Source organism: Egretta garzetta, unplaced genomic scaffold (assembly GCF_000687185.1).
Source record: "Egretta garzetta isolate BGI_Z169 unplaced genomic scaffold, ASM68718v1 scaffold439, whole genome shotgun sequence".
In the NCBI taxonomy this organism is placed as follows: Eukaryota; Metazoa; Chordata; class Aves; order Pelecaniformes; family Ardeidae; genus Egretta; species Egretta garzetta.
In genome coordinates, this window is record NW_009260803.1 from 2,057,438 (window position 1) to 2,082,602 (window position 25,165).

A 25,165-nucleotide genomic window follows, 5' to 3' on the forward strand; every position below is an offset into this window, starting at 1 on the left:
TGGTTGCCATCAGGTTTTGGCAAACATTTCTTTAGAAGTCTCAGAGAAGGAATGTAAGATCATAAAGATGAAACAGCATGCAATTCCTGCAACAGCAAATAGTCTCACAATGACCCAAGAAGTGCCTTCTAGTTAATTTATCACAGAGATTTCATTGGACTTGCCCCTTCCAATGACCACATATCTCAAGAAGCTCCAGACAATGGCAACAGAGAATCAAAAGGATCCATCAATAAAGTCCAGCTAGCTATGTAGACTATTCCTGTTTCCACTGTGGTCCACAGATCTGCAGTTCTCTTTCCCACAAAACTTCTTCCCTCAAAAAATAAGAGGCAACTGCACAACCCAAGTATGAAGCTCCCTTTAAATCAATCAGGAATTACAGAGATGAAACAGAAAGAAAAGTAGCAAGACTTCTATTTGTGAAGCTACTTTCAGAGGCACTTTTGTTTTGTGAATATTCACTACTTCATCCCTCAGAAAATTAATGCTATTATCTTATTGGAATTTCACAGTTCAATACTTAGACAATCATATTTAAAAATTAATAGACTAGACAAAATATAGGTGTATTAGATCCTGAAATATGAGTATGCTATATAACAGGCACATGCATTTGTGCCCACAGCAGTGTATGGCCAATATGAGATAGCCAAAGGTGAAATTAAAAGCTCATGCACAAAAACTTCACGTCTGTTCTCAGAATGCATGATCGAGTTCAGCCTGAATCCAACCTTCTCAACAGAAAGAGGTCGAACAAGCATCATCCACTTTTTTGTGGGTTGCACAGGCTACACAGAACATTCCTAACCTACTGGTTCCAGCCTGGTGTATTTTTGGCCAGCTTGCATGTTGGTATAAATGTAGACTAGACTATCAAAGTTTAGGTACCTGAAGTGTGGTGGTTTAACCCACACAGGCACCATATAAGCCACTATGAAGAAAATTAACTCTATCCCAGCCAAAACAACTGCACTCAGCATTAAAATTTACTTTCTATTCTTTTGTCCCACAGACAAAGCCTAGGGACAGGCTAAAGCATTTAGAGATTCCACCCTTCACCATCACCTAAACGGTTTGTCAGATTTTTTTTTTTTAAAAACTCTGTACTGTGTGTGAAGAACAGTATCATTTCTTAGGAATGTAACTCACCGAGAACGAGAGCGACTTCTTGATTTCCGCCTTTCCCTAGATCTAGACCGTTTTTTCAGGGGACTTCTGGATCTGCGTCTGTCCTTGTGTCTTGAGAGTGATCTGTTGCCAGATCTACTTCTATGTTAACAATGCCAGAAGAAAAATACTTTAATATTGAAACTTCATAAAAATTAGGTCATCCAACAAAAGAAAAAAACCCGTCGATCTTGCCTCACTACATAAAATTATATAAAGAATTACATTTTGGTAATATATCACCTGTGAACACTTGTGCAAATACGGATACTTTATGGTTCACCAGGTGCACATGCCCCCCTTTGAAACAATGCACCATTTAGGTAATACCCATGTTTCATAATAACCTACATGAACATTTTGGAAGATATAAATTCTATCATATTAGGAAAGCTGTCCTTAGTAAATTACAGTGCGTAATATCTACTATAGACAATTTCTAGCAGCTTGTAAAAACAATTAGCTACATTTTGTTTCTTTTCCAGTCCCAGTTACTTATTGCAGTCTTGGTCACTGAAGAAAGATGGCTTTAACTGGTCTCTTTCTGCTTTGTTCTCCAGCCTCACAATTTAAATGAACTTTAAAGAAACAAACCAAACCAAACCAAAAAAAACCTCCACTATCTGCAGTTCAGCATTTAGTCAAGCTACCTTTTCAGTTGAAAGGAATTGTTAGCATGAATTTCAATTATAAGAATTCTCAAGGAAAGGAATGAGCATTTACTATATGATAAATAAGGAATGCAAATAATGTGCAGATACTCTGACAAAAATCCAATTAAAGTCTTCTGATAAACATATATAGTATAGATGCAGATTTCATGAACGAGACCTTTTAAAAATTACTATGTTCTTTTTTTTCCAAAATATTCCCTATTTTTGGAAGATCATACTCCCTAGGAAAGCAAAAATAAAAAGCTGAATTTGAACATTAACTTTCAAAAAACTGCATCATTGGATACTTTGCCTGAGAGGTTAAGGTACCATGAAGTTTAACTTACCAAAGACAGAAAGACCATGTATATTAGTCAATAAATCCTGAAGAACAGGGAGGTACAAAAAATACCAGCTCCACCTGTCTTCTGCAGCTCAAGACACACAGAATAATATATCCCAAGATGAGAGGAGAGGCAACCATTTTTTACCTACAGCTTGGCTCTCCTTATTAATACAGAAATACAAACTAACTACAGGGCAAATTAATTACAACTGAGTCAAAATAAGACCTTGAATAAATTTTTTATCATAGAGATGAAAATGATTTAAGTGTTTTATAAAACAGTGAAACAGGGAAGTGGTCAGGACAGTTTATTCTTAGGGATGAAGTTGCCTCAACAGATCAGACTGGCCTTTTTTGAGCATGTTCTCAAAACTGGCAGTAGCTGTGGTAAATCGTTTAAAAACAACAACAACAAAATATAACCATCAACAGCTGTTTGAAGTACAAGTTTTCCACAAGTTAAAAAAATGCAACTTCATCTTCCAAAAATCAGTTTGGTTTGTGTGAACACAAAATAGTACTGAGATTACTGCAGTGTTACAGAAAACAAAGATTGCTTTTCAGTTAGGTCCTGAGTTAGAGAATCTGCCGAGAAGCAAGCAATAAGGAAGTGACCAAACGATTCTTCTTACAGTACCTGTAATCTAATGACGTAGAAAGGTACCCAATATTTTAATGTCATTAGATTACAGGTACTGTGGTGTCTCGCTATTGCAAAACTGAAACCTGTACTTATATTTATTTGATAGTATAATTGACGATAATTCCCTCTGGCCAGCTTTTCTGTACCTAAAGGAATTCTAGTTGCCTTGTTAAAAGATGATGCATGAACAGATGCAACACAGCTGTTGCTGCAACACTGACAACACCTTTTTAAAGTGTAAGCTAGCAAATACATCCTGATTTTTTTTTTTTTTTACACGTAATGTAGCCAAATACCTTCAGATTGATTACATAAATGCTCAGAAGACATTCCTGTACCATTTCAGGAAGCATTTGTAAGTCTCACATAGCAAGGCTGTCTCATTCTTGGAAAAAATCTTAATGGGTATACTTCAAGGGTGATCTAGGAATTTCATTTCCTCCCATATTCCAAAGCCTGTTTCTGAACTGAACAAATGTAGCAAAGCAAATAAAGTCTGAAGAATGAAAAACTGCCCCTAGAGCCTTTTTCTTCTGCTTTGAAAAACCATAGCTTTACATTTACAGTACAGTAAATTAAAAAACTTGATGTTTAGAAGTTCAGGACATCAGGAACTTTCTACTAGCAGAACGAGCCAGCCTATCTGCTCAGGTGTTAACAGAAAACTAACATGTTCAATCCACAAAATACACTTAACTATTTCTTTTTACGATACAGGTCACAATATTATATTATGCTACATGGCACAAAATGTACCATGAAACCACAGAAATGGTTATGCTACATGGCAAAAGAAGTGCCTTCTAGTGCAAAGATTTAGAGTGAAAGAGTATCTGCTCGAAGACAAAGTTCCTGGTTACTGTGATCTGCTCAGTATAAGTTAGTCATCTTCTCTACAGGGATACCTGTTTTACAACTCAGTTAGAAATCTCGGTAACCACCACCACTCAAGAAAACCCACCTTGATCTCTTAGTACAAAGTGAAAAACATACCTACCTGTGTTTTGAGTGTGATCTTTTCCTTCTAGATCGGGATTTTGAGCTAGACCTGGATTCTGAACGAGAATGGGAACGAGATCGACCGCCTTTTCTTTCACTGCTCTTTCCAGACTCTGAGAGGAAAAAACCACTTTGCAGTGTAAGCTCAGAACATTTAAAGATCCCAGTTAACAATCTGGCACAAGTGGAATGTACCACATATAGTGCAAGGGGCCTACTCTTTGCACATCTTCCTTCTTTGCAAATATCCTTCAGAAACATCCAAGAAAGTCATTGCATATACTCGTTGAGTGCAGCCATCCTGCAGCAGTACACATAAACCAGATAATTATAAACAGCTAGCTCTATTAGGAATGGGATTTATGTTGCTGCCACAATGCACAAGATCACAACATGTTCTCCTCTTGGTCTATTATTTAATACAATTACTTTTTTTTTGCAAACAACCTGAGAAGAATAGAGTAAATTTAGAGGGCATAATTTTGAAAACAAGCATAAAATGTAAATAATAATTAGTACTTTCTATACTTTTAGATATTTCAACTACTGTAAAAATATTGAAGTCTTATTCCTCAATCATTGTTTTGTGGGAGGAAGGGATAGAGGGAACAGGGTGAAAAGTTTGATCCAAAGGCTAGGAAGTCAACAGAAACCTTAACAGTGACTTCACCAGACTTTGATTCAGACTCCAGAAGATTGTTATTCTGATGCCTAACATTGAACAAATGTTAGAGCTATTTTTCTTCCAACCCTAAAAAGCAACAGAAAATACTCACCCACCCCCCCAAAAAAACCCCTTAAGACTCCACACTGTCAAACCTACATAAGATAATGGCTGGGTTTGTTAGTAAGAAGACAAATCTCACTGATGAAAAGAAAAAGAAGGATCTCAACTGCAAGTTTAACAAGCTGAGATGTTTTTAATGCTGTGGTTTTGCAATCAGCTATGGTTTTTAAGTCAGCATAAATCAGCACTGAAATGTCTGTCTAGCCTCTCAACCACCACCACCTTCCTCCTTGACCTGGCATCTCAGTGTTAACAGGCATCAGGGAACCAATCTGGATGAAAAGATGTCCTTTACAATATGCTAAGTTTTACCCCAGATTCATTCTCTGATCCCATTTGCTAAGAGGATGCACACAGTCTTGAGCCAGCATGAAAAAGAGCATAGCAAAGGACAAGATTAACATGCTGCACATAAGGAAAGCAGAATATTACTGCTTTCAGAACCATGCTAGCTTCTTCTGATCGTGAAACTATGACATTAACGGGTGCTAGAGGAGAATAAAACAAAATATAAAACATTTTCTTTTAAAAGTTTGTAAGTACTCTGAACTTAAAAAGCACTGACATTAAGTATTAATTCAGTATTAACCTTGTATTTCTGAAAACATTCAGTGAGCATGTATCTGAAAATAGGACATGATGAAATTAAAAGTCAGTTTCATTCCACTGCTTTGTTGCACAAACACAATTTCGATTCTTTTTTTTTCCAACACACATTGTTCACCTCTGAGTGCCCTTTTGCTGTGTTTGAAAATGCTCTTAAAAACGTGTGCCAAGGTATACACGCAACATGTCTGTTAGGTAATGAACATAATATACGTACCTGGCTCTATAGCAGCAGATATGAACGACTGGGCTTCCCTTACTCTCTTCATCACTTCTTCCAGTTCCTTGGCAGCAGCTTGTGGTGTCATTTCAGGAGGCTTCACTATTGCATTATTGGAGTGATTTATTCTAAATTAAGGAAAAATAAAACCTTTAATTCCCAAACACTTGAAAAGGGAAAATTAAAAACTAAGGAAGGAAAACACCTCAGCTTCCACGTATGACTAAAAACTTCAAAGTTCAGCAAAACTGGATTTGTCCTAACACTCATCTGTTTTAAGTATCTGAAATGTCTTTTATTGCTTTCAAAGCTTTGCAGCACAATATTTCTGTGTTAAAATATTTTCTAGTGGAAGTCTAGGAATCTTTTTCTCTATTTCAGATGAAATCTCTATTTTAAGCCCTACTAATTACATATATATCATATAGAAAGCTTAACTAGTACTAAGAACTTTGCAGATTCTTTCACTATTATAACTTCCACTACCTCAAGATTAAATATATTTTACTTGATGCCATCCATATTCTTCTTAGAGAACGTTATGCCCAACCTTGAAATTGGAGTTTCTAAAAATGTTCCAGTTTGCTAACAATAGGTCCTTATATTGAAAAAATATTCACGCACATCGGAGTCATAAATGTGTAAGGATACAAAGAAATGTCTCATTCAATAGTCATATGGATAATTAATTTCTTACTTCAGTGGCCTGTCTCCAAACATAACTCCATTAAAGGCAAGAGCTCGAGGTACAGAATTTTGGTCTGCAAATTCCACAAAAGCAAATCGCGTTGGTTGCGTCTCATCACCTGCCATTCGCACGAATTTGACTTCTCCAACTTGCTTAAAGAATTCAAGCAACTGATCTGCTGTTGTAGTCTAGAAAGAGTCGAAGAGCTCAGCTGAAGTAAAATATATAATGAAAACCACTTATCCAATATATCAGGTAATCTAAAAGCTACAGAATTGGAAAGATATCTCACCATTACTACACAGGCAACATGAGTCTGGTAATGTTACATTTTAAGAAAGGCATTTTTTCTTCCATTAATCTAAAGAATATACTACAATTTAAAATAGTGCAACCACAACCCCTGAAGTCCTACATCTAGTTTAAAAAAGCTTTTTTTGCACTTTTCAGGCAACTCATTTGAAATAACTGATGAGGAATTTCCTTACACACTTTGTCCAAGCTATTGACTGTGAATTTTTATCAATTAAAAAAAAAGTCCAAACAATATTACAAGACTTAGTTTATACCTGTTTTTCTACTAGCTTCCAGATTGGCTTATTTTATTATGAACGATAGTACTTTTACATTCTAGTGGCTACTTTGGCAGTCAAAAAACCCCAAAATAACATACTTATATTGCCATCAGTCAAAAGCAAATTGGTTTTCAATTAATTCAATCAATTCCCGAAAAAACAAGTTTCTGACAGACCTTATTTTCTGTTAGAGAAACTCAAAGGTATTTATGAATTTTGCAACATCCACTAAGACACATCATTCATTTACTGTACTTAAGCAACTGCACAGTGTTGTGGGGGACAGCTACCATGATCTCATGACTTCTGAGGCATTGCTCAGCTAACACAACCCAGCTGGGCATTTGATCAACACACAATCATAAGTGTGTTTCCTGAATTCAGCTACAGTGTGATTTCTCTGGTATCCTGCCAGAATGAATTCCACAGTCTGGACTGATCTGATTGGCACAGGAGCATTCAGAATTTGAAATAACACTAGTAACCAAAAATAATTTTTTTTTTGTTTAATTTCCTATTGTTGTCCACTAATGAAAACTCTTTAACATATAAGGTTAGAATCCATAAATTACAGTTCTACACTTTTTGTGTATTTCCATTACACAAAAAAAAGCTACCTGGGAATTCAAGTTTCCAACATAGACTGTTCTCCTGATTTCATCAATTTTGGATGGATCCACATTCCCCATAATTGGTGGTTGTGGTATTTCTCCCAGTGCCGTAATATTAGGATCCAATGCTGCTGCCGGTATAGCCCCCAAAGTGCCAAGTGAAACACCCAGCTGGAAAACACAAAAACAGAATATGCTTTGCAACCAAGCACTGGCGGGAAACACTTTACCTGTTAACACTTGCCTGCCGTGTGCATTTCTGTAAAAATAAATCTAATGAATATAGGCAATACTTTAAACTTTGAAGTCCCAGATGAGCACTTTTCTAGAAGAATAAAAATCTACCCATAAATAACCTTCTGTAGTTAAGATCTTCTGTGAGCTATCAGTTGAAATCTTACCAAAGAGATCTGGCCAGGGATGCAGTATATCAATCAGAAGACATATAGGCTTGAATTTCTAATGCTTGCAGTCAGGTAAATTGAGTAACGTGCCTTCACACACTGCTGACATTCTTATTTTTTTGCCACAACAAGTATTAGGAGTAGATAAGGAACTGCTGAGCCTTTGCCCAGCAAGGGAAGAAGGCAATTTGCAGTGCCCAAGGCCAACTTGTTCTGTAGTAGATACCAGTCCATCAAAGGGACACATAAGGCAAAAGGGAACTGAGCAGAAGTAGCAGCAGCTAACTCCTATGCTTTCTGTAGTAAAAATGTTGTTAGGTGACAGGACAAAAGCCCTGTCATATGGATATCAAGTAAAAGCACCCTAATGCAGCACTTTAATATTCTGAAGAACTGTGTGTTATAAAAAAAAGTCATTTAAAAATCACTACTAAATTGGTCTGCTGAGTTCCTGATTTGAATTTTATTTTCTCCACCCAAAAAGCAACTGCCTTTCCAGCAGACAAATTTTCTTACAAGTGTGAGAAATTCTCAACAAGCCACCAGTAATTTCTGTTTTATGCAACAAAAGAGATAAATACTCTATTTTAACTTGAAATTTCCCTGAATAGGTCACAGCAGCCTGCTGATGAAAGGTTTACAGAGGCAAAAGGGAACTGAGCAGAAGTAGCAGCAGCTAACTCCTATGCTTTCTGTAGTAAAAATGTTGTTAGGTGACAGGACAAAAGCCCTGTCATATGGATATCAAGTAAAAGCACCCTAATGCAGCACTTTAATATTCTGAAGAACTGTGTCAATGTGAGTATTATGTTTTAACAAATGTTTAGAAGGTGGACAGCACTGCCACTGGACCAAACAATTAAAATGACACAACCCAAATCGTTATTTACCCACTATTTTGCAAAATAATGACCTGAAATTAAAAACCAGGAAAGGTAGTGCATGGATATCCTGCGAACTACCCTCAAAAGACGCACCACAGCTAAACCCTCACTGATCTAGCATACAAGAGGACAACATCCACAGTCAGATAGTTCTTGTTCTCCAAACACAGAAAAGGCTACTGAGCATAGAGGAAACCAGAAATCAAACAGCAACTGAGTTTTACTTACTGTTGTCAAAGGGGTTGGTGTAGGTATAGGAAGCAACCCTGCACCAGGCATCAGGCTTGTCATAGTAGGAGCAGGCGCCAACAGAGAAAGGGCTTTGGCTTCATCTGGGATTTTACCTGAAGAAGCAAATGAAAGCATTACACAGAGTTGGAACACTACAAAGATGTTACTCTTTCTATCATTTTACAATTACCCTTGCATTTAAAAATGTAATAAATAACAATGAATCTATCTACCAGATCCTTACAAAGAAACAAATAAGAACTTAAGTTTTTCCTTTTACCCTGCTCTACTAGGAAAAACAAAAGTGAGCAAAACTTCAAAGACTAGCAATCTCATTAATGGATTATTATTTTAAAAACTGAATAATGTATACAATTATTTAACACTTTGAGCTATGGGTCACCTGTACTGGAAACTTAATGTTCATGAACCAAACGATATCAAGCATGGACGCTTTCCCAGGGCGGTGTTTTCGCGGTGATCGAAAGTTGTTTTACACATGACAACCGTTCGTGTTGGCTGCATCACTAATAGCACACAGAACATCAGATACAGAAAAGAAGAACATTTTTTAAAGTTTAATCCCCAGAAATGGCAAATAACCAAATCAGTAAAAGAAAAAAAAAAAAAAGAAAAAGAAAAAACAAAGTATGTGCTAACTTGTTTTTACTCCTCTGTAGCTACCTACTTTGTATGTAAAAATAAATAAAAATAAAATAAAAACTACTCAACTACTATAACTCCACACAATGCATACTACAAGTGAAGTTGGAGGTGGAGGAGGGGAGGGTAGAAAAAAATTAGATTTGTACTGTCTCACATTCTAGGTCACCTCAGTTTATCTGAAACTTTGATAAATTAGCTTTAAAATTACTGAGATTGAAGAAAAACATAAGTGGTCAGCTAAGCAAGCTGTATTTTCTCATAATCTGTATTTGTACTATTTCAGCCTGATTATATTCCCCCTATCATGCTAAAAGTTTAGGTAATATCTAACCTCAATTAAACACAGGTTTCAGCCACCATTAGTCACAATTAGACTGCTAAAAAACCCCTAAAAATCTTCAAAAATCAAAAGATTTAATAGTTAAACAATTATGATTACAATTACATGTACATATTGAATTTGAAATGCATAGGGATTTAAACTGGTACAAACATTAAACACTAAGCTGAAAAACTACAGAAAGGAGTTCTAATTATACTAGGTATATGATCTATTCAAAATTACTGGCATAATTGTATATATGCTATCCAACTGAGCCTTTTCGTATTACCCCATGCACTTTAATAACAGCAAATGTAAAAGCTTTTATTTAAACATTGTTTTAAAAGTCAAGGCGTACACAAATACTGTGCCAGTGGTTTTTACTGCTTTGGTTCAAACAGTGTATGTTTTAACTATAAACCCCCTAAGTTCAGGATTTTAAAATGAATATGTAAGTATTCTTATCCAAAAGCAAAATACGATCTAAGTTTCAAAACACTGTGCAGTTTTAGCTATATGAGTTCAAATAGACTCCACAGGAAACATACTACTTTAAAAAAATGAGAAGAAGAAAAAATCATTGCAAACCTGTTCTATAGATTTGCAGCAAGGACTGGGTTACAGTTGGATATGACCAAAGGACAAAACAAATCTAAATGAAACTTAACTTTTATGTAGCATGGGTGGAAAAAAAAAGATAAAATAACAGTACCCATTTTTTTCTCATCCTTCCTATTTACATTTATTTTATTTATGTTAAATTTTGAGGCACCTTGCTCATTAACATGTAACAAACCACTTGATTTTGCTATGTAAAAGAGAAAAATAGGAAAATTATTAGCACTTAAAAATTAAATGTGCAATAACGACTTCTAGGGCTTTTTAAGAAACATGCATGAATCCGAGTTATCATCACAATGTTCAGCACACTTTACAGATCCCATTTTGAAGTCAGGCATGCAATGAGAAGCGTACCTGATTTGCCTGACCACTTATGAGTATCAGATACTTTGCTGCACATCCTGCCTAATATGTAGCTAACTAACAGGCTTTTGAATATACAGTTCCAGCAGCTGTGCATGCAAATTAGGCGTAGAATTACATACCGGTTCTTCTGAAAATTGAAATACTTAAATGTTTTCAAGTGACTACTGAACCAGACCTTATACTGAACAGCTAGAATCTTACAATTAAATGGATACTCATGCAGGTTTCTACAGGATCAACAGACATGGCTCAAGTAAATCCAATAGCAGAAATGGCTCCTAACGTGATGTGTCTGCATTCTAATTTAGATCCTTGGACAGTAACATAGATAAGTATATGTGCTTACATACAGCCAATTCAATATACACTTAACAAGATAAACTTAAGAGATGGTTAGGCATTTAGCCCTTTTAAACAGGAACTGAGTTAGGCACATAACTAAACAGACAATGAGTCGAGTTCAGAAAGGTACTTCAATACAAGCCTAAACTTTAAGTATATGGGTCATCTTACTGAAATAATTGGAATTGTTCATTTACTCTAATGTTGCTCAAGTAATCCACTGAACACTTTCAGTTAAGTGCACTGTGATAACAGTTCAAAGAATGAATAACATGCACATCTAAACTGTAAAGTTAGCAGCATTATTTCCAGAATACTTTGGTCCTTCAACAATGTAATGTTTTCTTTTAAAACAAAATCAGTTTGTCAGTTCCATGCCACAAACATTCATTAATTTTATTCAAGGGTCTATCTCTACAGACAGAACCCTGAAAATTTGCCTGTATATTCAAAGACGCTGCCTTTTCAAAAGATCCTTCTCCAGTTTTTAAGACCAGGTTGAAATTTTTAACAACTCTATAGCAATTCTATAGAATTATTATTATTATACAATATATTACAGAATATCCTAGAATTATTTTAACAATTCTATAGAAAACAAACAGGAGTGGGGGAAAAGAAAACCTGAAATATCTTGCAAATTTACGTCCCTGTTCTTTAGACAGTTTTGAAAAACAAATTAATATGTGAGGCCAAATAACCTCACGAGTTACAGGCTTTAAGTTTTGGAGTTTTCTCCCTGCGTATTTATTAAAAAAAGGAATACAGGCCCACAAACACACCACAAAACATGTGGGTTATGACACACAAATTAGGACACTTTAAGAGTAACTATTACTTTTTTTGAACTCGTGGTATTTAAAAGCTGAGTGGAAATGAGGTAAAGATATTTATTTTCTAATGAGGGAAACAGTAAAAATAAATATGCCACATCTATATCACATCCTTAGAAAGATTTCTTAGAACCTCTTGTGTTTAGTAAATTACAGATTCTATGATCATTTATCTATTGATTCTTCACTTTGCAAAGGAATCTGGAAGCAGACGTAGATTAGCTCTGCATTGTCTAGAGACTCCTTATGCTTCTTAGGAAATGTACAGTTGTCATAAGTATCAGTTATGATTGTTACTTTTTCCTATCATCAAAGTGCTTAAGAGCCCCAGTCAACCTAGTCCATGCCAGAATCCATTTTGCTAAATGCTGAACAGAAGTAACTGCATTAAGCAAGCACAGTATTTTTGTCCCCCTCCAAGTGCTCAGAAGACATTAATTTCCTACTCTTTGTACTGAAACTACATGGTTAATCCTCCCTCCCAAAGCTGCTTCTGCAATAAGTACGTTTGCTCATTTTAAAAATCCTTGCAGTTCACAACTGCTCTAAACATAATTAAAGGAATTTTCCTGCTATTCTAAATCAATGGAAAATGCACACTTAGAAATAAAGTAACTTCTGTGAGATCCAATTCATGATTCTTATTGGATTTAGCAGCAGTGATTAAAGAGATTACACATACTGGCAATTACCTCAACTGCCACAGATAAATCCAACAGAGATCATGAAGCAAAGCTCTTCCCAGCTGCAGTGCGCTGCCTGGTGCATTACCAGAGTGAAACCAATTGATCCCAATGCAGCTGGCTGGGAAGAGCAATGCCTAGGGCTGGACACCACCTGGTCCAGCACTTCTGTTTCAGGGCTTCTGTTTCACAAGAAGAAAGAATACCATTTAGGGATGAGAACCTTCTCAATCACTCCAGCATGAAGTGCCAGGGCTTCTGAGATTGAGATGACCGAGAAGATGTTTTACTTTTTTTTTTCTTAAAGAAAAACCTCTTCTTGAAATAACCACCACTGGAGCATGTCAAAGTGCACTGTACACATACATACACACACACACGCACACAGAACTGTTTCAATCTTCCCACAAATAACAGTGTTAAAAGACAATGTGCCTCACATAATAAATTCCAACCAAAACTTCAGGCGGCATTTGTACTTATGAGTGGTAAACAGATTTTTCTGAAAGTTACAAAAGCAAAAGGATGAAATCTTACTGCCACTGACCTCACTGGAGCAAGGTTTCATCAGAAGAAAACAAATATTTCATGACACTCAATATTCATGAAAGTTCAATTTCAGAAATAATTATTTTAAACTCTTCATATTAGACATAAATAGTAAGCCTTCTTTTAAACAGACCATGCAACCTGAAATAAAACTACTCTGCTGAGAAGAGGAAAAATAGCAGAGAAAGATCATGACTTCACTTTGTAAAGCCAGTTTCTCCAGAAGTAAGAGTTGCAACTGTCCTTTTCCAAGATAAACTCATAAAGCATAACATATGAAAAAATGTATCTTAAAACTGATATATTTTTCACTATTCCTGTCTTCTGACACGAGGTGCTTATCTGTTGAATTTAGATGCTTAAACGTATTCCAAATCAAATTTATCCATAATTCACAGCATAAAAATTATTCATATTCTAAACTCTGTGTATACCATCCACCATTCATAAGCAGCTTCAGCTCAACTTCAAAATGAAACACTGTGAACCCTTTACAAAACACCATTTTTACAGAACTGAAGTACCAAAAAAAAATAAAATAAAAATAAAAGAAACAAAGGAAAGAAAGCAAAATAAAATAAAAACAGAGACAGGGCGTCCATCTTCAGCAGGCCAGACTTCGATCTCATTTCCCCCATGAAGGTTTCACTTGGCGGCAGGTTTAGTGGCATGGCAAACAATGCCTAACTCAGGCAAGTGTAACAGGTCTGCCTTGGCCAGTCTAGTCATCTAATAATGCACAAATATCACACAGAGAAAACATACAAAACCAAATTAATAGTCAAAATCCATCTACCAGATAATGTGGACATAAAATTTAGAATGATTAGGGTGGCATCTTTGTTTATCTTTCAACCTTTGCGTTTTCAAAGTATAACGTTTAAAGAAAAACCTACTGATACACGCACAAGTCACATTTTGACAGCTTAATAATGTTATTTCGTTAACAATTACATTTTTGTTAAATTGTTTATTAAATGTCACAAAATTAACATTGTTTTCATTGCGTAGTGATTCCCTCCTCATACTCCCTTGATTTACCACTGCTTAAATACACTCCAAATTTCAGATTTTATTCTGGTTTTTAAAACCAAGTTTTCAGAGTTCCATTTTACCTCTCCTCTATGTTCGATTCGGCGCATGAAATGTTTTATTACTGGCACCATCGGCCAAGGGTATAATTTTACCTCCTGGTAGAATATAGCCTTCACTACTTTTAAAGCCTGTGATACACTCCACTGACCCCATTAGCGATGCATGATATGACACATAATGAATCAAAAATCTTGCACTGTGGTCTCCAAAACCATACTTATACCACACAATAAAATCCTCAGAAAGTTAAACCTATATAAATTCATATCTTTATAAATTAAAGTTAGTGATTCTGTTACAAAGTTACATGGAAGCAGCATTCTGACATTAAAAAAAATTTGACCTCACAAACCAATCACTTGTTCATGTAATTATGCATAAATCTCTGTGGGGTCCAGAATGACTTTGAACAGTGACAATTTTGCTGTAATATGTTTTCTCAGAAATGCCTAATAAGTTAGCTACAAATGGGGTTGGAACAAAATTTCTCAGAACTTTTATTTTATTCTCTTTCCATTCATTGTCTACCATTAACAGACACAGGAAAATGTAGCTTTACCTGCCTGTTGCCATATCACGTCAGGCAGTGATCTCACCACAAGAAAAACACCAGGAAGTGTTGTTCATTCATTAGGCGGCAATCTTCCCTCTCTGGTAATACTGAACCAGTGTTAAGGTCTTTCCGATGAAACATAAAACTAAGATCCTGAATAATTTCTAGTCAATTATTTAGGGGCAATTTTTCAATAATAAGGACTCTGGTTCCATTAGTGGAATTACTTGGGAGACTTGACAGAGTTTGCTAGGAACATCCCAGACCATTATTACAGCAGCACCAATCTCATACTACCCAGATCATGATGTGGCAAACACGCCAAAAAATGGTACTCTGGGACCACTGTTAACAAACTCCAAGAAGTCAACAGTATGTTGTGAAACAAAACCTGACCCTTGCAGTTAGAAAAGTTATGTTAATAGGAGGTGTTTCTGGACTTGCTGCAGTTTATGGTTCAATCGCTCTAAATATTGTTGATCACGGCAAAACAGCTACCATGTTCAAAGTGAAGCTGGGTTCACTCCACCAGCTGGAATGTTTCCACTCCAAAGAGGCAAAAGTCCAGAACCAAATGGGCAGATGCTCAATTCCACAATGATCCCAATGAAGTCAATGGGGCTCTGCCTAAAGCAGGAATATGCCTACTGTAGGGCCGTGCTACATACAACTGTATTGAGATCTGGGATATTATTCTAACAATACGAACTACCTAATATTCAACACATGTGTAAAAGTATGGCCTCAGAGCTAGTTAAAAGAAAACTTGTAAATTTAGTATTCACCAACCATTTTATTTGACTGAGAGTTTTAAAAATGATTTACACTTGAAGCATTCTGTGCAGATCATTGCATTTTTAAAGAGATATGTGAATCAAAAAGCAGTACCAGTATAAGTAAGAAAGCCTTTTTATGGCACACAAAGTAATATTTTCCACAGTAACAAGAAAGGAAAATAGAATTTTTTTTTATTAAACTAGCAGGTAAACAATTATATTCAAACAGTAGTTATCGCCATGAATTCTAAGTTTTTTAGATTAGATTAATCTAAAATGGCCAAATGCATATATCACATCTACAAGACAAAATTGAGATTCAGTCTAAAAAAACCTGGAAAATAATCAGTATCTTAAAAAAAAAAAAAAAAAAAAAACAAACAAACCAAAACCACAACAAAAAACCCCACCACACCGAAGGTGATACATGAAGATCCAAACTTCAATGTTACCGGTACCAGGAAATTGCCTAATCTTTTCAGTGCTCCATTGACTTCAGTGAGAACTCTGTGTGAGAATAAGCTTGCCAACACAAACCATACTGATGGGAATTATTTTACCTTCTTTCACCTCAAAATATGTAGTAACTATGGAAAATTGAATTATCCTAATTTAAATCAACTACATTTTTTCTAATGCTAAATTTCAATTAAAGCTATATAATTGGGTTTCTTCATTCAATTTTCAATTTTGTTTCAAGACTTCTCTCAAAAAGCAGTAAAATAAAATAAAATAACAACAGAGCACCACCTCGTTACATGGAAAGCTTAAAACAATTAGCAGACACGACAAAGACCAACATTACAGAACAATGTCTAAAATACCAACCTTCTGCGCAGGGCACAACTATCAAAGCTCTGTCAATAAAAACCGTGTTAGTTAGATGCTGGGCCACACCAACACTCGATGCTTCACGAAACTTAATATAACATACTTTGGAGGAAAAAGCAAGAGGTGCGTTGCTGCAAGATAAAAGGAAAAAAAAAAAACAATTAGTAACATTAAATAATTGTATGTATTTATTTTTAACTATTACTCCTTAGGTTTTAGACTTCCTGGAAAAGTTAGCCAAAAGGAAAGACCATAGGAATTTACTAATTTGCCTACTTATTATACTAGTGAAAAAAGCATAGCATAGCACCTCCTCCTTTTTAATGGAAACTTATGGAAGCCAAAACACCAAATTAACAAGGCTAATTTTCTTTTATAATCTTGCTAAACAACACTGAACAGTACATTCCAAATTACTACTGTGAGTAGCACATTTACCTGACACATTTATCAAGTAAGTAATTTATAATTTATCCTTTTTCCTCCAAATAATCCTTGTTTAGGAAAGTCAAGCAACCAGCTCGGTCATTTTTCAGTGAGTCCTTCAGATATTAGCCCATAATAACTGATACTCTTTCTTAGGTCTCCATGAAAGTGTTTTCATTCTTATTAAGATAAAAGCAGTTACTGAGAGTTCTTTCAAATGTTAGGTCTTAGTTCACTAATGCAACAAAAATAATCTTTATCATCTGCATTAGTTTGGCATAGCGTAGTACAGGAGAACACTGGAGGAGGTAGGAGGAATTCACTATTCAGCTAGAAGGAAGAAAACTTGTAATTTGCTTTTCCATTAGAAAATATTATCAACAGAGATGTCAGAAAGCACAACATGTAAACACTGTAATCTTGATCAAAAGCAAAGAAGTTTGCTTTAAAAAAATGTATTTCCTCATCAAGGTGTGTAACCTTTATACAAGCAGTTTATTTCTTCATATAAAAGAAGCACAGGTGAAACCTTCAAAGACAGAATGCAATAGATATTGCTGGAACATCAGCAATTTCCACTTGAAAAGACCATCCGTCTTCTAGCAAAGCGTAACTCATGGAAAACATGCTGCATAAACTGTTTCATCCTGAGCCTCCCTCAACTGAAACAGAAACACTTGTCAACTTTCTGAAAGTGCCAGAAACAGTTCAAGTTTAACCCAATCCATCTCGTGGCCCCTCAAATTCCAAGCAGGTACTCGCAAAATTACTTTATGCAATTAATTAGACTTTAGTATTTAAATACGAGCTCAGAAGTTTTAGACACATTATTTCATCATATTAATTGCATAGATGAACCAATAACTTAGTCTGAGGCAGGCAAACTGGTATGTTTCTGGTTACCAGAAAGGTAACACATAGGTAAAATATCTAGAGAGCCGGACAACTTCAAAATGGCATTCAGAAACACAATGGAAAATTCTGTAAAAACAGATACATTGAGGAGGCAAAAATAAACAGGGAGTGGAAGAGACATAAATATGAAAGTCAATCTTATACAATTTAGGAAAACACTGCAAGATGACTACATTTCTTCTGCCCATTTATTCTGTTTGTAGTGGCCAATGTTTTCACAGTTTCAAGTTTCCACATTCACGAAGGGAATTCCTCTAAGGGTCCAGACCTTCTTGGGGGCATTGGGGTGGGGGGTGAAACAGACAACAGAAATTAATAACTTATCAAAATAAGATGTTATGGCATAATTGTGCAGCTCACATTTAAATAAGGCTGTGTGTGTTTTATCTCAAAGGCCTCATCTATATTGCAGTCACTGCAGGACGTAACAATGTCCAAGAAACACTTTGTTCTAGCCTCCACAACCACTCCAGACCACCCAGAAGCAAACACTATTACACAGCAGGGCTTTCAACATCTAATGGAGACAGTTTTGTGCCTCCCTGCTTTCAGATAACTCATTCTGCAAAAATCCAACCATTGCTCAATAAGGCTTTTCAATATTTAACTGTGCAAAACTCCTCTTAAAGCCACATTTGAAGGCTTATCGCTAAAAATGTAATTTTGAAGGCTTCTCCGAAACACAGACTTCAACTGGGTGACAAACATGACTGGGACTAAGAATCTGATCACAGGCGTCACTCGTCTCCTAGCAAGATGAAAACCAACTCTAAGCTGTATGAGTGGCTGGCATACTGGAGTACATACCCAAGGCAAAAGACCCGTCACACTCTGCAAACCTGCTTCAGATTTCAACCGTACTGCAAACTGAAAGTGAGCTATAAAGACTAGTCTCCATCTTGTTTTGAGAACTGTGAGAAACAGAAGCCATACTCCATCATCACATAAAAGTCTATTTAAACAGCCAACAGAAAGGTGCCAAATTAGTACTTTCCTGAGTAATACATTTTGTAAATTTAAATCCAAGTAATTTTAGGCTGTTAAAAGCAACACAGAACAAAGAGAAAAACATTTCATGGAATATTCTACAGAGCAGGAACCACAGTATACACTCTCATGCTCTTGCACATTCGAGTATCAGCGTCATCACGCAAGTGTGGTTTCTCGGAGACCTTTTGTGCACACGGGCTGGCAGGAGGACTCCTTCCTACCTCCTTAATGGCCTCTGTGTACTCCCACTTGAGAAAACTCAGTAAGCGCTGGAAATTTTGCAAATGGCAAACTGAGGAGCTCTTGTTAAACAGTGACAGCAATTCTCCACTCCCAGCATGGGAATTCAGATCACTAACCAAATCAGAACCATATACAAGTATTCAAAACTTATGGAATTTTTCCTCAAACTTTACAACAAAATATCAGTGTAGCTGACAGCAAAGCCCCACTAAAGCCATCCTCTTCTATACAGAAGTGGCAAATCCACATGGAGGCCCTGGTGTAGTAACAACTCCTAGTTCACGAAGTAATTCTCTTACATGGGCTGTCATCATAATACTGTTTTCTGTTCTTGTTGACTTTCTCATCCCATCTAACCATAATTTTCCAAGTCATTTTCATATACAACTATAACTTTTCTTTACAATATTTAAGTCTTTAGCTTCGGGAAGAAACCAGAACTCCTTAGGTAAAGTTAGAAACCTGCAATTCAGTCATCCTGCTTTCCTCAAGATGTAAGTGAAAGGGAAAATACTAGACATAAAAATAAATTAAGAAACCAAATGACATAGAAATCAGATTTTCTGAAAGGATCGTGCAATCATCCGTTACTTTCATTTCTGAGCATCTTTATATAAAAGTTGTTCAGATAAAGAAAAAGCAAATTCTCAAAGGATCTCTAAACATCCTTCCTCTCAAGGTTAAAGCTCTGTTTATGGAACAGGGAAGAAGGGATGACTAAAAGCCTTGGTAATGAAGTGGAATAAAAAGGGTCTTTAAGCACTGAAAGCCACCTATGGCAGTCTTTAAGAGACAAGTCTTGCAAGGAAAGTGTTAAAAAGTCTCATGAAGTCTAAATTTCTTGTGTAAATTTTTGACACTACTGACCAGCAAGGTTAAACCAATAGAGCAGACAGTTGCAGCATGATGAAAGATAAACTCTGTTGGTCTATTTAAGTTCTAATAATCAAATACAAATTAAGAGTGAAATGAGTGGATTTAAAAAAAAAAACAAAACCCTTTTCCCATCTCCACATAACTTACACTTGTTTACTGATGTCACTCAGAGTCCACAAGTAGATGCTTTCAATTTTCAGATTAGCTTCAATGAAAACTTCCACAGAGCAGAACAAGATATATTTGCACAATCAAGTCTAATTTGAAATTTTCTTGTAAGAAATTAAGTAAATACAAACAGCCACCAGTAACAAGCATCTCTGACCCACTGAAAGATGATTCATGTTAATGGGTTTTCTATTAAAAGAAATACTGCATTCAGTGCCAATGAAGCCTCACCGACAAGTAGTTAAAATCGGGATGATGACCATATGGAAACAACTTCTGCTGTGCCAAGAGTTTCCAATGCTCTCAACACTGAATCTGAAGGTGGACTAATTGCAGTTCACATAGGCCTCTTCAGAACATAACAGTAATAATAAAGTAGCATTTACTGCCATCTGCATAAAGTGTGAGAGCCTCTAATATATGACAGAAACTTCCCCACAGAGAAACAGTCTTTCAGGAACATGGCAGGTATGAAACCCATGATGTCTGACTAGCAGTGACTGAAGAAACTGAAGGGCTTTGAGCGATGGAAGAAAAAACATGAGGTGACAGCTACCAAACAGCATAGCATGATTTGACTCAAAATTCATTTAAAAAGCACTCACAATTAATTTGAGATATAAAAATAAAGGACCCTAACAGAAACCATTACTTTAAAACCACGGCCTTAAGATATTAATTGCTGGGGAAAGCCACTGGGTTCAGGAAGGTTGCTGGGAATACTGAAGAACCATCTTAAAGAGCCTGCATTTTATTTAATGTGTTAAAGAACTGAGGTGGTTCCTCTATTCCTCTTCACATTTTGCAAGCTTACAAGAACTTCAAGTAAACTACTCTAGCATCAAGATGCTTTCTGTTTAATAGGATCTGTTAAGTAATCATATTTGGCAACTGAGACTTCCTTCTAACTTTTTAAAGAAATTCTCTGCCGCATCCTATAAAACCATGTAAGTACCAGGAAAAATGTAGAAATGGGTAAAAAGCAACTCTTCTCTCTGATAATGCTAGTTCAGACAACCACAGTGTAGCCCTGTACTTTCCTCTACAATCACTGAAGCACAGAACCTACAGGTGCCAGAGACATCATCCTCACTCTTCCGTAAGTGAAAAATCTCTTTTCTCATTCAAGTCAGTAGTAGGGTATTGCACAAGGAATTAAGAGTAGAACAGTGCTATCAAAGGAATTTCCTATGGAAATGATCACCTGATCAAATTCACCTCTTCTACAATACTCTTGGATTGCTCTGACAAAGCAAAACATCACGGGATTAGGAAAAAAAAATCCAAAGCTAGCGTGTAAAGCTGCATCTTGCAAGAATGGGAAAAGCATTTCAAAAAGAAATTAAATTATCAAGAGCAATGCTCCAAAATGGTCTATAACCTTGACCAAGTTAATGCACAAATACCAGAAAGACTTGTTTGAGACTTGCTGCTCCAGCTGGATGCACATAAGTCTATGGCGCCCAACAGGATTCATCCCAGGGTACTGGAAGGGCTGGCCAATGTCATCGCAGGACCTCTCTCCATTATTTTCCAGTGGTCCTGGGACTCTGGAGAGGTTGACTGGAAGCAGGCAAATGTTGTCCCAGTTTTCAAGAAGTGTAAGAAGAAAGACCCTGGTAATTACAGGCCTGTCAGTCTCACTCCAGTGCCTGGTAAAATTATGGAGAGGTTATTCTGGGAGTTACCAAAAAACACTTGAGAGACAATGCCGTCATTGGTCATAGCCAGCATGGGTTCACGAGGGGGAAGTCCCGCTTAACTAACTTAATTTCCTTTTATGACAAGGTCACCCATCTAGCTGACCAAAGGAAACCAGCAGATGCGGGTTTTCTGGATTTTAGCAAAGCTTTTGATACTGTCTGGACAGAATGTCCAGCACACAGCTAGACAAGTCCATAACACCCTGGGTGAGCAACTGGCTGACAGGTCAGGCTCAAAGAGGTATAGTAAACGGAGCTACACCAGGCTGGCGGCCAGTCACCAGTGGGCTTCCCCAGGGCTTGATTTTGCACACAGTGCCCTTAATGCTTTTATAAATTATTTGAATGCAGGAATTGAATGTACCTTAAGTAAGTTTGCTGATGATACTAAACTAGGAGGAGACGTAGACTCCTTCGAGGGTAGAGAGGCCTTAAAGAGAGACCTGGACAGACAGTAAATACCTTAATATGAATACCCTTTTTTTTTTAATACACACTAAACGATGCATACAGAAGACAATACAACTTCACCCTGCTCTGCAAACTCATGCTTGACCAAGTAAAAATATTTTATGTGTAAGCTGAATATTCGCAATACAGAATTACGGAGAAAACAGTTGCAATTCTACGCAATGCAACACCTAACTTTATTTCACCTCATTGCTTAAGCTATTAAAAAAGTTAGGATAATAATCTTTTATTATAGCACATATTATTCTTGAAACATGAACCGTTGGCTTTATTTTTTTAACTGTATTTCTGTACAAAAGCTAGTGAATGGGGTCCCAATCGCAGTGAAAGCTTTAACTTAACTTAGGTAGCACAAATACTCTCAGACGACTGAAAGCTACTATCTCACCTTCCTCTTATTCCTCAGCATGAAATAAATTTAAAAGAGCTTGTTAATATTTTTAGTTCTGCAGTCAATATCCATGAGACCTGCAGTTCACTAATTCAACTTACTGAATTATGTTTGTCATCTAAGAAACTGGACTTAAAAGTAAGTTTCCACTGTCCCATAAAGGTAACAAAATTCATGCTCTAGAATACATCAGAAGTTTGGAATTCTTACAGAATTGTTTTGAAAGCTAAGACTGAGATGATGTGATTTTTTTTTTGTCTGACATTGATTCTCATATAAAAAGCAAATTTCCCTTTTAATTGAATTAATAGAATTGATTTTTTAAAATCTAGGCCTTCAATCTTTAAATACTTAAGGAAAAAACAGTAGCAGAAAATAATTTCAACAAATTTCAGGCACCTATTGTAGCATCTTTTTGCTTGGGACACCTTTGCTTCCAGTGCACTTGTGAATGAAACACCATTTTCTGAATTTACCATAATATTATTCAAATATATTTTCAGAGAGTCAATAGGAAGCATGTCTTTTTTTTTTTGTTTCACAATAAGGGCATTAGAGTAAATACCTTTTTCAAAGGTAATAATTTGAAACTCAGGTCAAATGCCCATTTACTATTAGGCAAGGAAATCCCTATGTCTGAAAGTTACGCATAAAAACTGTAAATAAAACCATGAGTAAAATAAGTAATCACGATCCCACATCCTATCTCTGAAAACTAAATTAATCATTTAGAACTGATGTTTACAGCATTACAAGCTTGACATTTCCAAGTCAAACGCTACTATGGTACTAGATTTTAGTATTTTATGTGTATATACACACTAGCAAAATTTTATACATAGGCACAAACACTATTTGCATATGAGTGTCAAAAAAAGTATCTATTTGCTTTTAAATCTGTTACGTAACAGCGAAAAAATAAGAGCAACAGCTATAATAAAAAATATATTTCATCAGGAGAAAACTCAAATATATTAAGAAGCAAGTGTGGAAAAAAGTCCGAAGTAAAACCCTAGAAAACTGTATAAAAGTCACTATAAATCTATTAAAGAGCGTTTAAAACTCAGTAAGGTTCTTTTAAGCATATATTTACATGAATGGATGCCTATTACATGTACTTTTGTGCTGGTTTTGGCTGGGGTAGAATTAATTTTCTTCACATTAGCTAGTATGGGGCTGGTTTGGATTTGTGCTGCAAACAGTGTTGGTAACACAGGGATGTCTTCGTTATTGCTGAGCAGGGCTTACAAAGAGCCAAGGCCTTTTCTGCCCCTCACCCCACCCCACCAGCAAGGAGTCTGGGGGTGCACAAGAAGCTGGTGGGGGTACACAGCCAGGACAGCTGACCCCAACTGACCAAAGGGATATTCCATACCGTAAGACGTCATGCTCAGCATAGAAAGCTGGGGGAAAGAAGAAGGAAGGGGGGGACGTTTGGAGTGATGATGTTTGTCTTCCCAAGTCACTGCTAAGCATGATGGAGCCCTGCTTTCCTGGGGATGGCTGAACACCTGCCTGCTGATGGGAAGGACTGAATTAATTCCTTGTTTTGCTTTGCTTGTGCACAGCTTTTGCTCTACCTGTTAAATTGTCTTTGTCTCAACCCACAAACTGTCTCACTTTTACCCTTCTGATTCTCTCCCCAGTCACGCCATGAGCAATCAGCTGTGCGATGCCAAGTTGCTGACTGGGGTTAAACCATAACAACTTTATATACATATTAAATCACATTTAACTTTTCGGAATGGTCCTCATTCAAATCTACACAGATATAGTATATAAATGTATATAAAATTTATAGATGTAACATATAAAAATGGATAAACACCAACTTTTTTGCTATTTAGTTTTAAAAATTTAAGTTTTATTCATCTTAACGTCTTCTTTGTATTAAAATTGAAGTATCTGGATGCGAACGAGTCCCTCCCCTTCCTGCTATTCCTATTTAATTTTCGTAAGAAAAAAGAAAAGATAAATGGTTTGAAAGCACACTTCTCTCATTCACTTCTTAGTACAACAGATGCGTTAAGAAAAAAATATTTTGTTTCCTCCCCTGTTCTGTTGATCATCATCTGCTTGGAAGAAACAATATTGTTATTTTACAAATCTCAGTATCTCCCATCTGAGTGCATCCCTCGCATGCAGCTGACATAACGAGAACAGCTAAAATTTAGAGAAACGTGTAATGCCTGTTATTAACTTCCATTTACTGCACACATCTTATCAGGGGCATTTCTGAGCACACGGCTGGGCAGGTTCCGTCGCTCTGTGACCACCTATTCTGGCTCCTGTTCGATCAGCTCCTTCTCGGAGAACAGAGCCCTTCGAAAAAAATAGTAATTAAAAGTTTGGTCCCCGCCGGCACGCACAGGTCGGGCAGCGCGGCCGAGCAGCAGCCGGGGGCGGGAGGAGGGCAGGCCTGGGGCTCTCTCGACCGATACCCCTCCACTCAGGCCAAGCGAGGAGAAAGATGGGCCACAGAAAGGGGTCTTTGAGGAAAATGAGGGAAGGAGACCTGCGCCGGGGAA

At 36.5% G+C, this 25,165-nt stretch overlaps 1 protein-coding gene across 1 annotated transcript in view; it reads right to left on the bottom strand.

Moving 5' to 3' along the window:
- SREK1 (splicing regulatory glutamic acid and lysine rich protein 1) overlaps positions 1–21,806 on the bottom strand; it is a 31,892-nt gene extending 10,086 nt beyond the window's left edge. Inside the window, exons 1-9 of the mRNA XM_009646873.2 lie at positions 21,761–21,806; positions 21,479–21,635; positions 16,452–16,585; positions 8,815–8,930; positions 7,305–7,469; positions 6,122–6,300; positions 5,422–5,552; positions 3,810–3,924; positions 1,153–1,272 (exon numbers count right to left, since the gene is read on the bottom strand). Of these exons, the coding sequence (XP_009645168.2) occupies positions 1,153–1,272; positions 3,810–3,924; positions 5,422–5,552; positions 6,122–6,300; positions 7,305–7,469; positions 8,815–8,930; positions 16,452–16,585; positions 21,479–21,635; positions 21,761–21,806 (1,163 nt within the window). The remainder of the gene's footprint in view (positions 1–1,152; positions 1,273–3,809; positions 3,925–5,421; positions 5,553–6,121; positions 6,301–7,304; positions 7,470–8,814; positions 8,931–16,451; positions 16,586–21,478; positions 21,636–21,760) is intronic.
- Between the last annotated feature and the right edge of the window lie 3,359 nt (positions 21,807–25,165).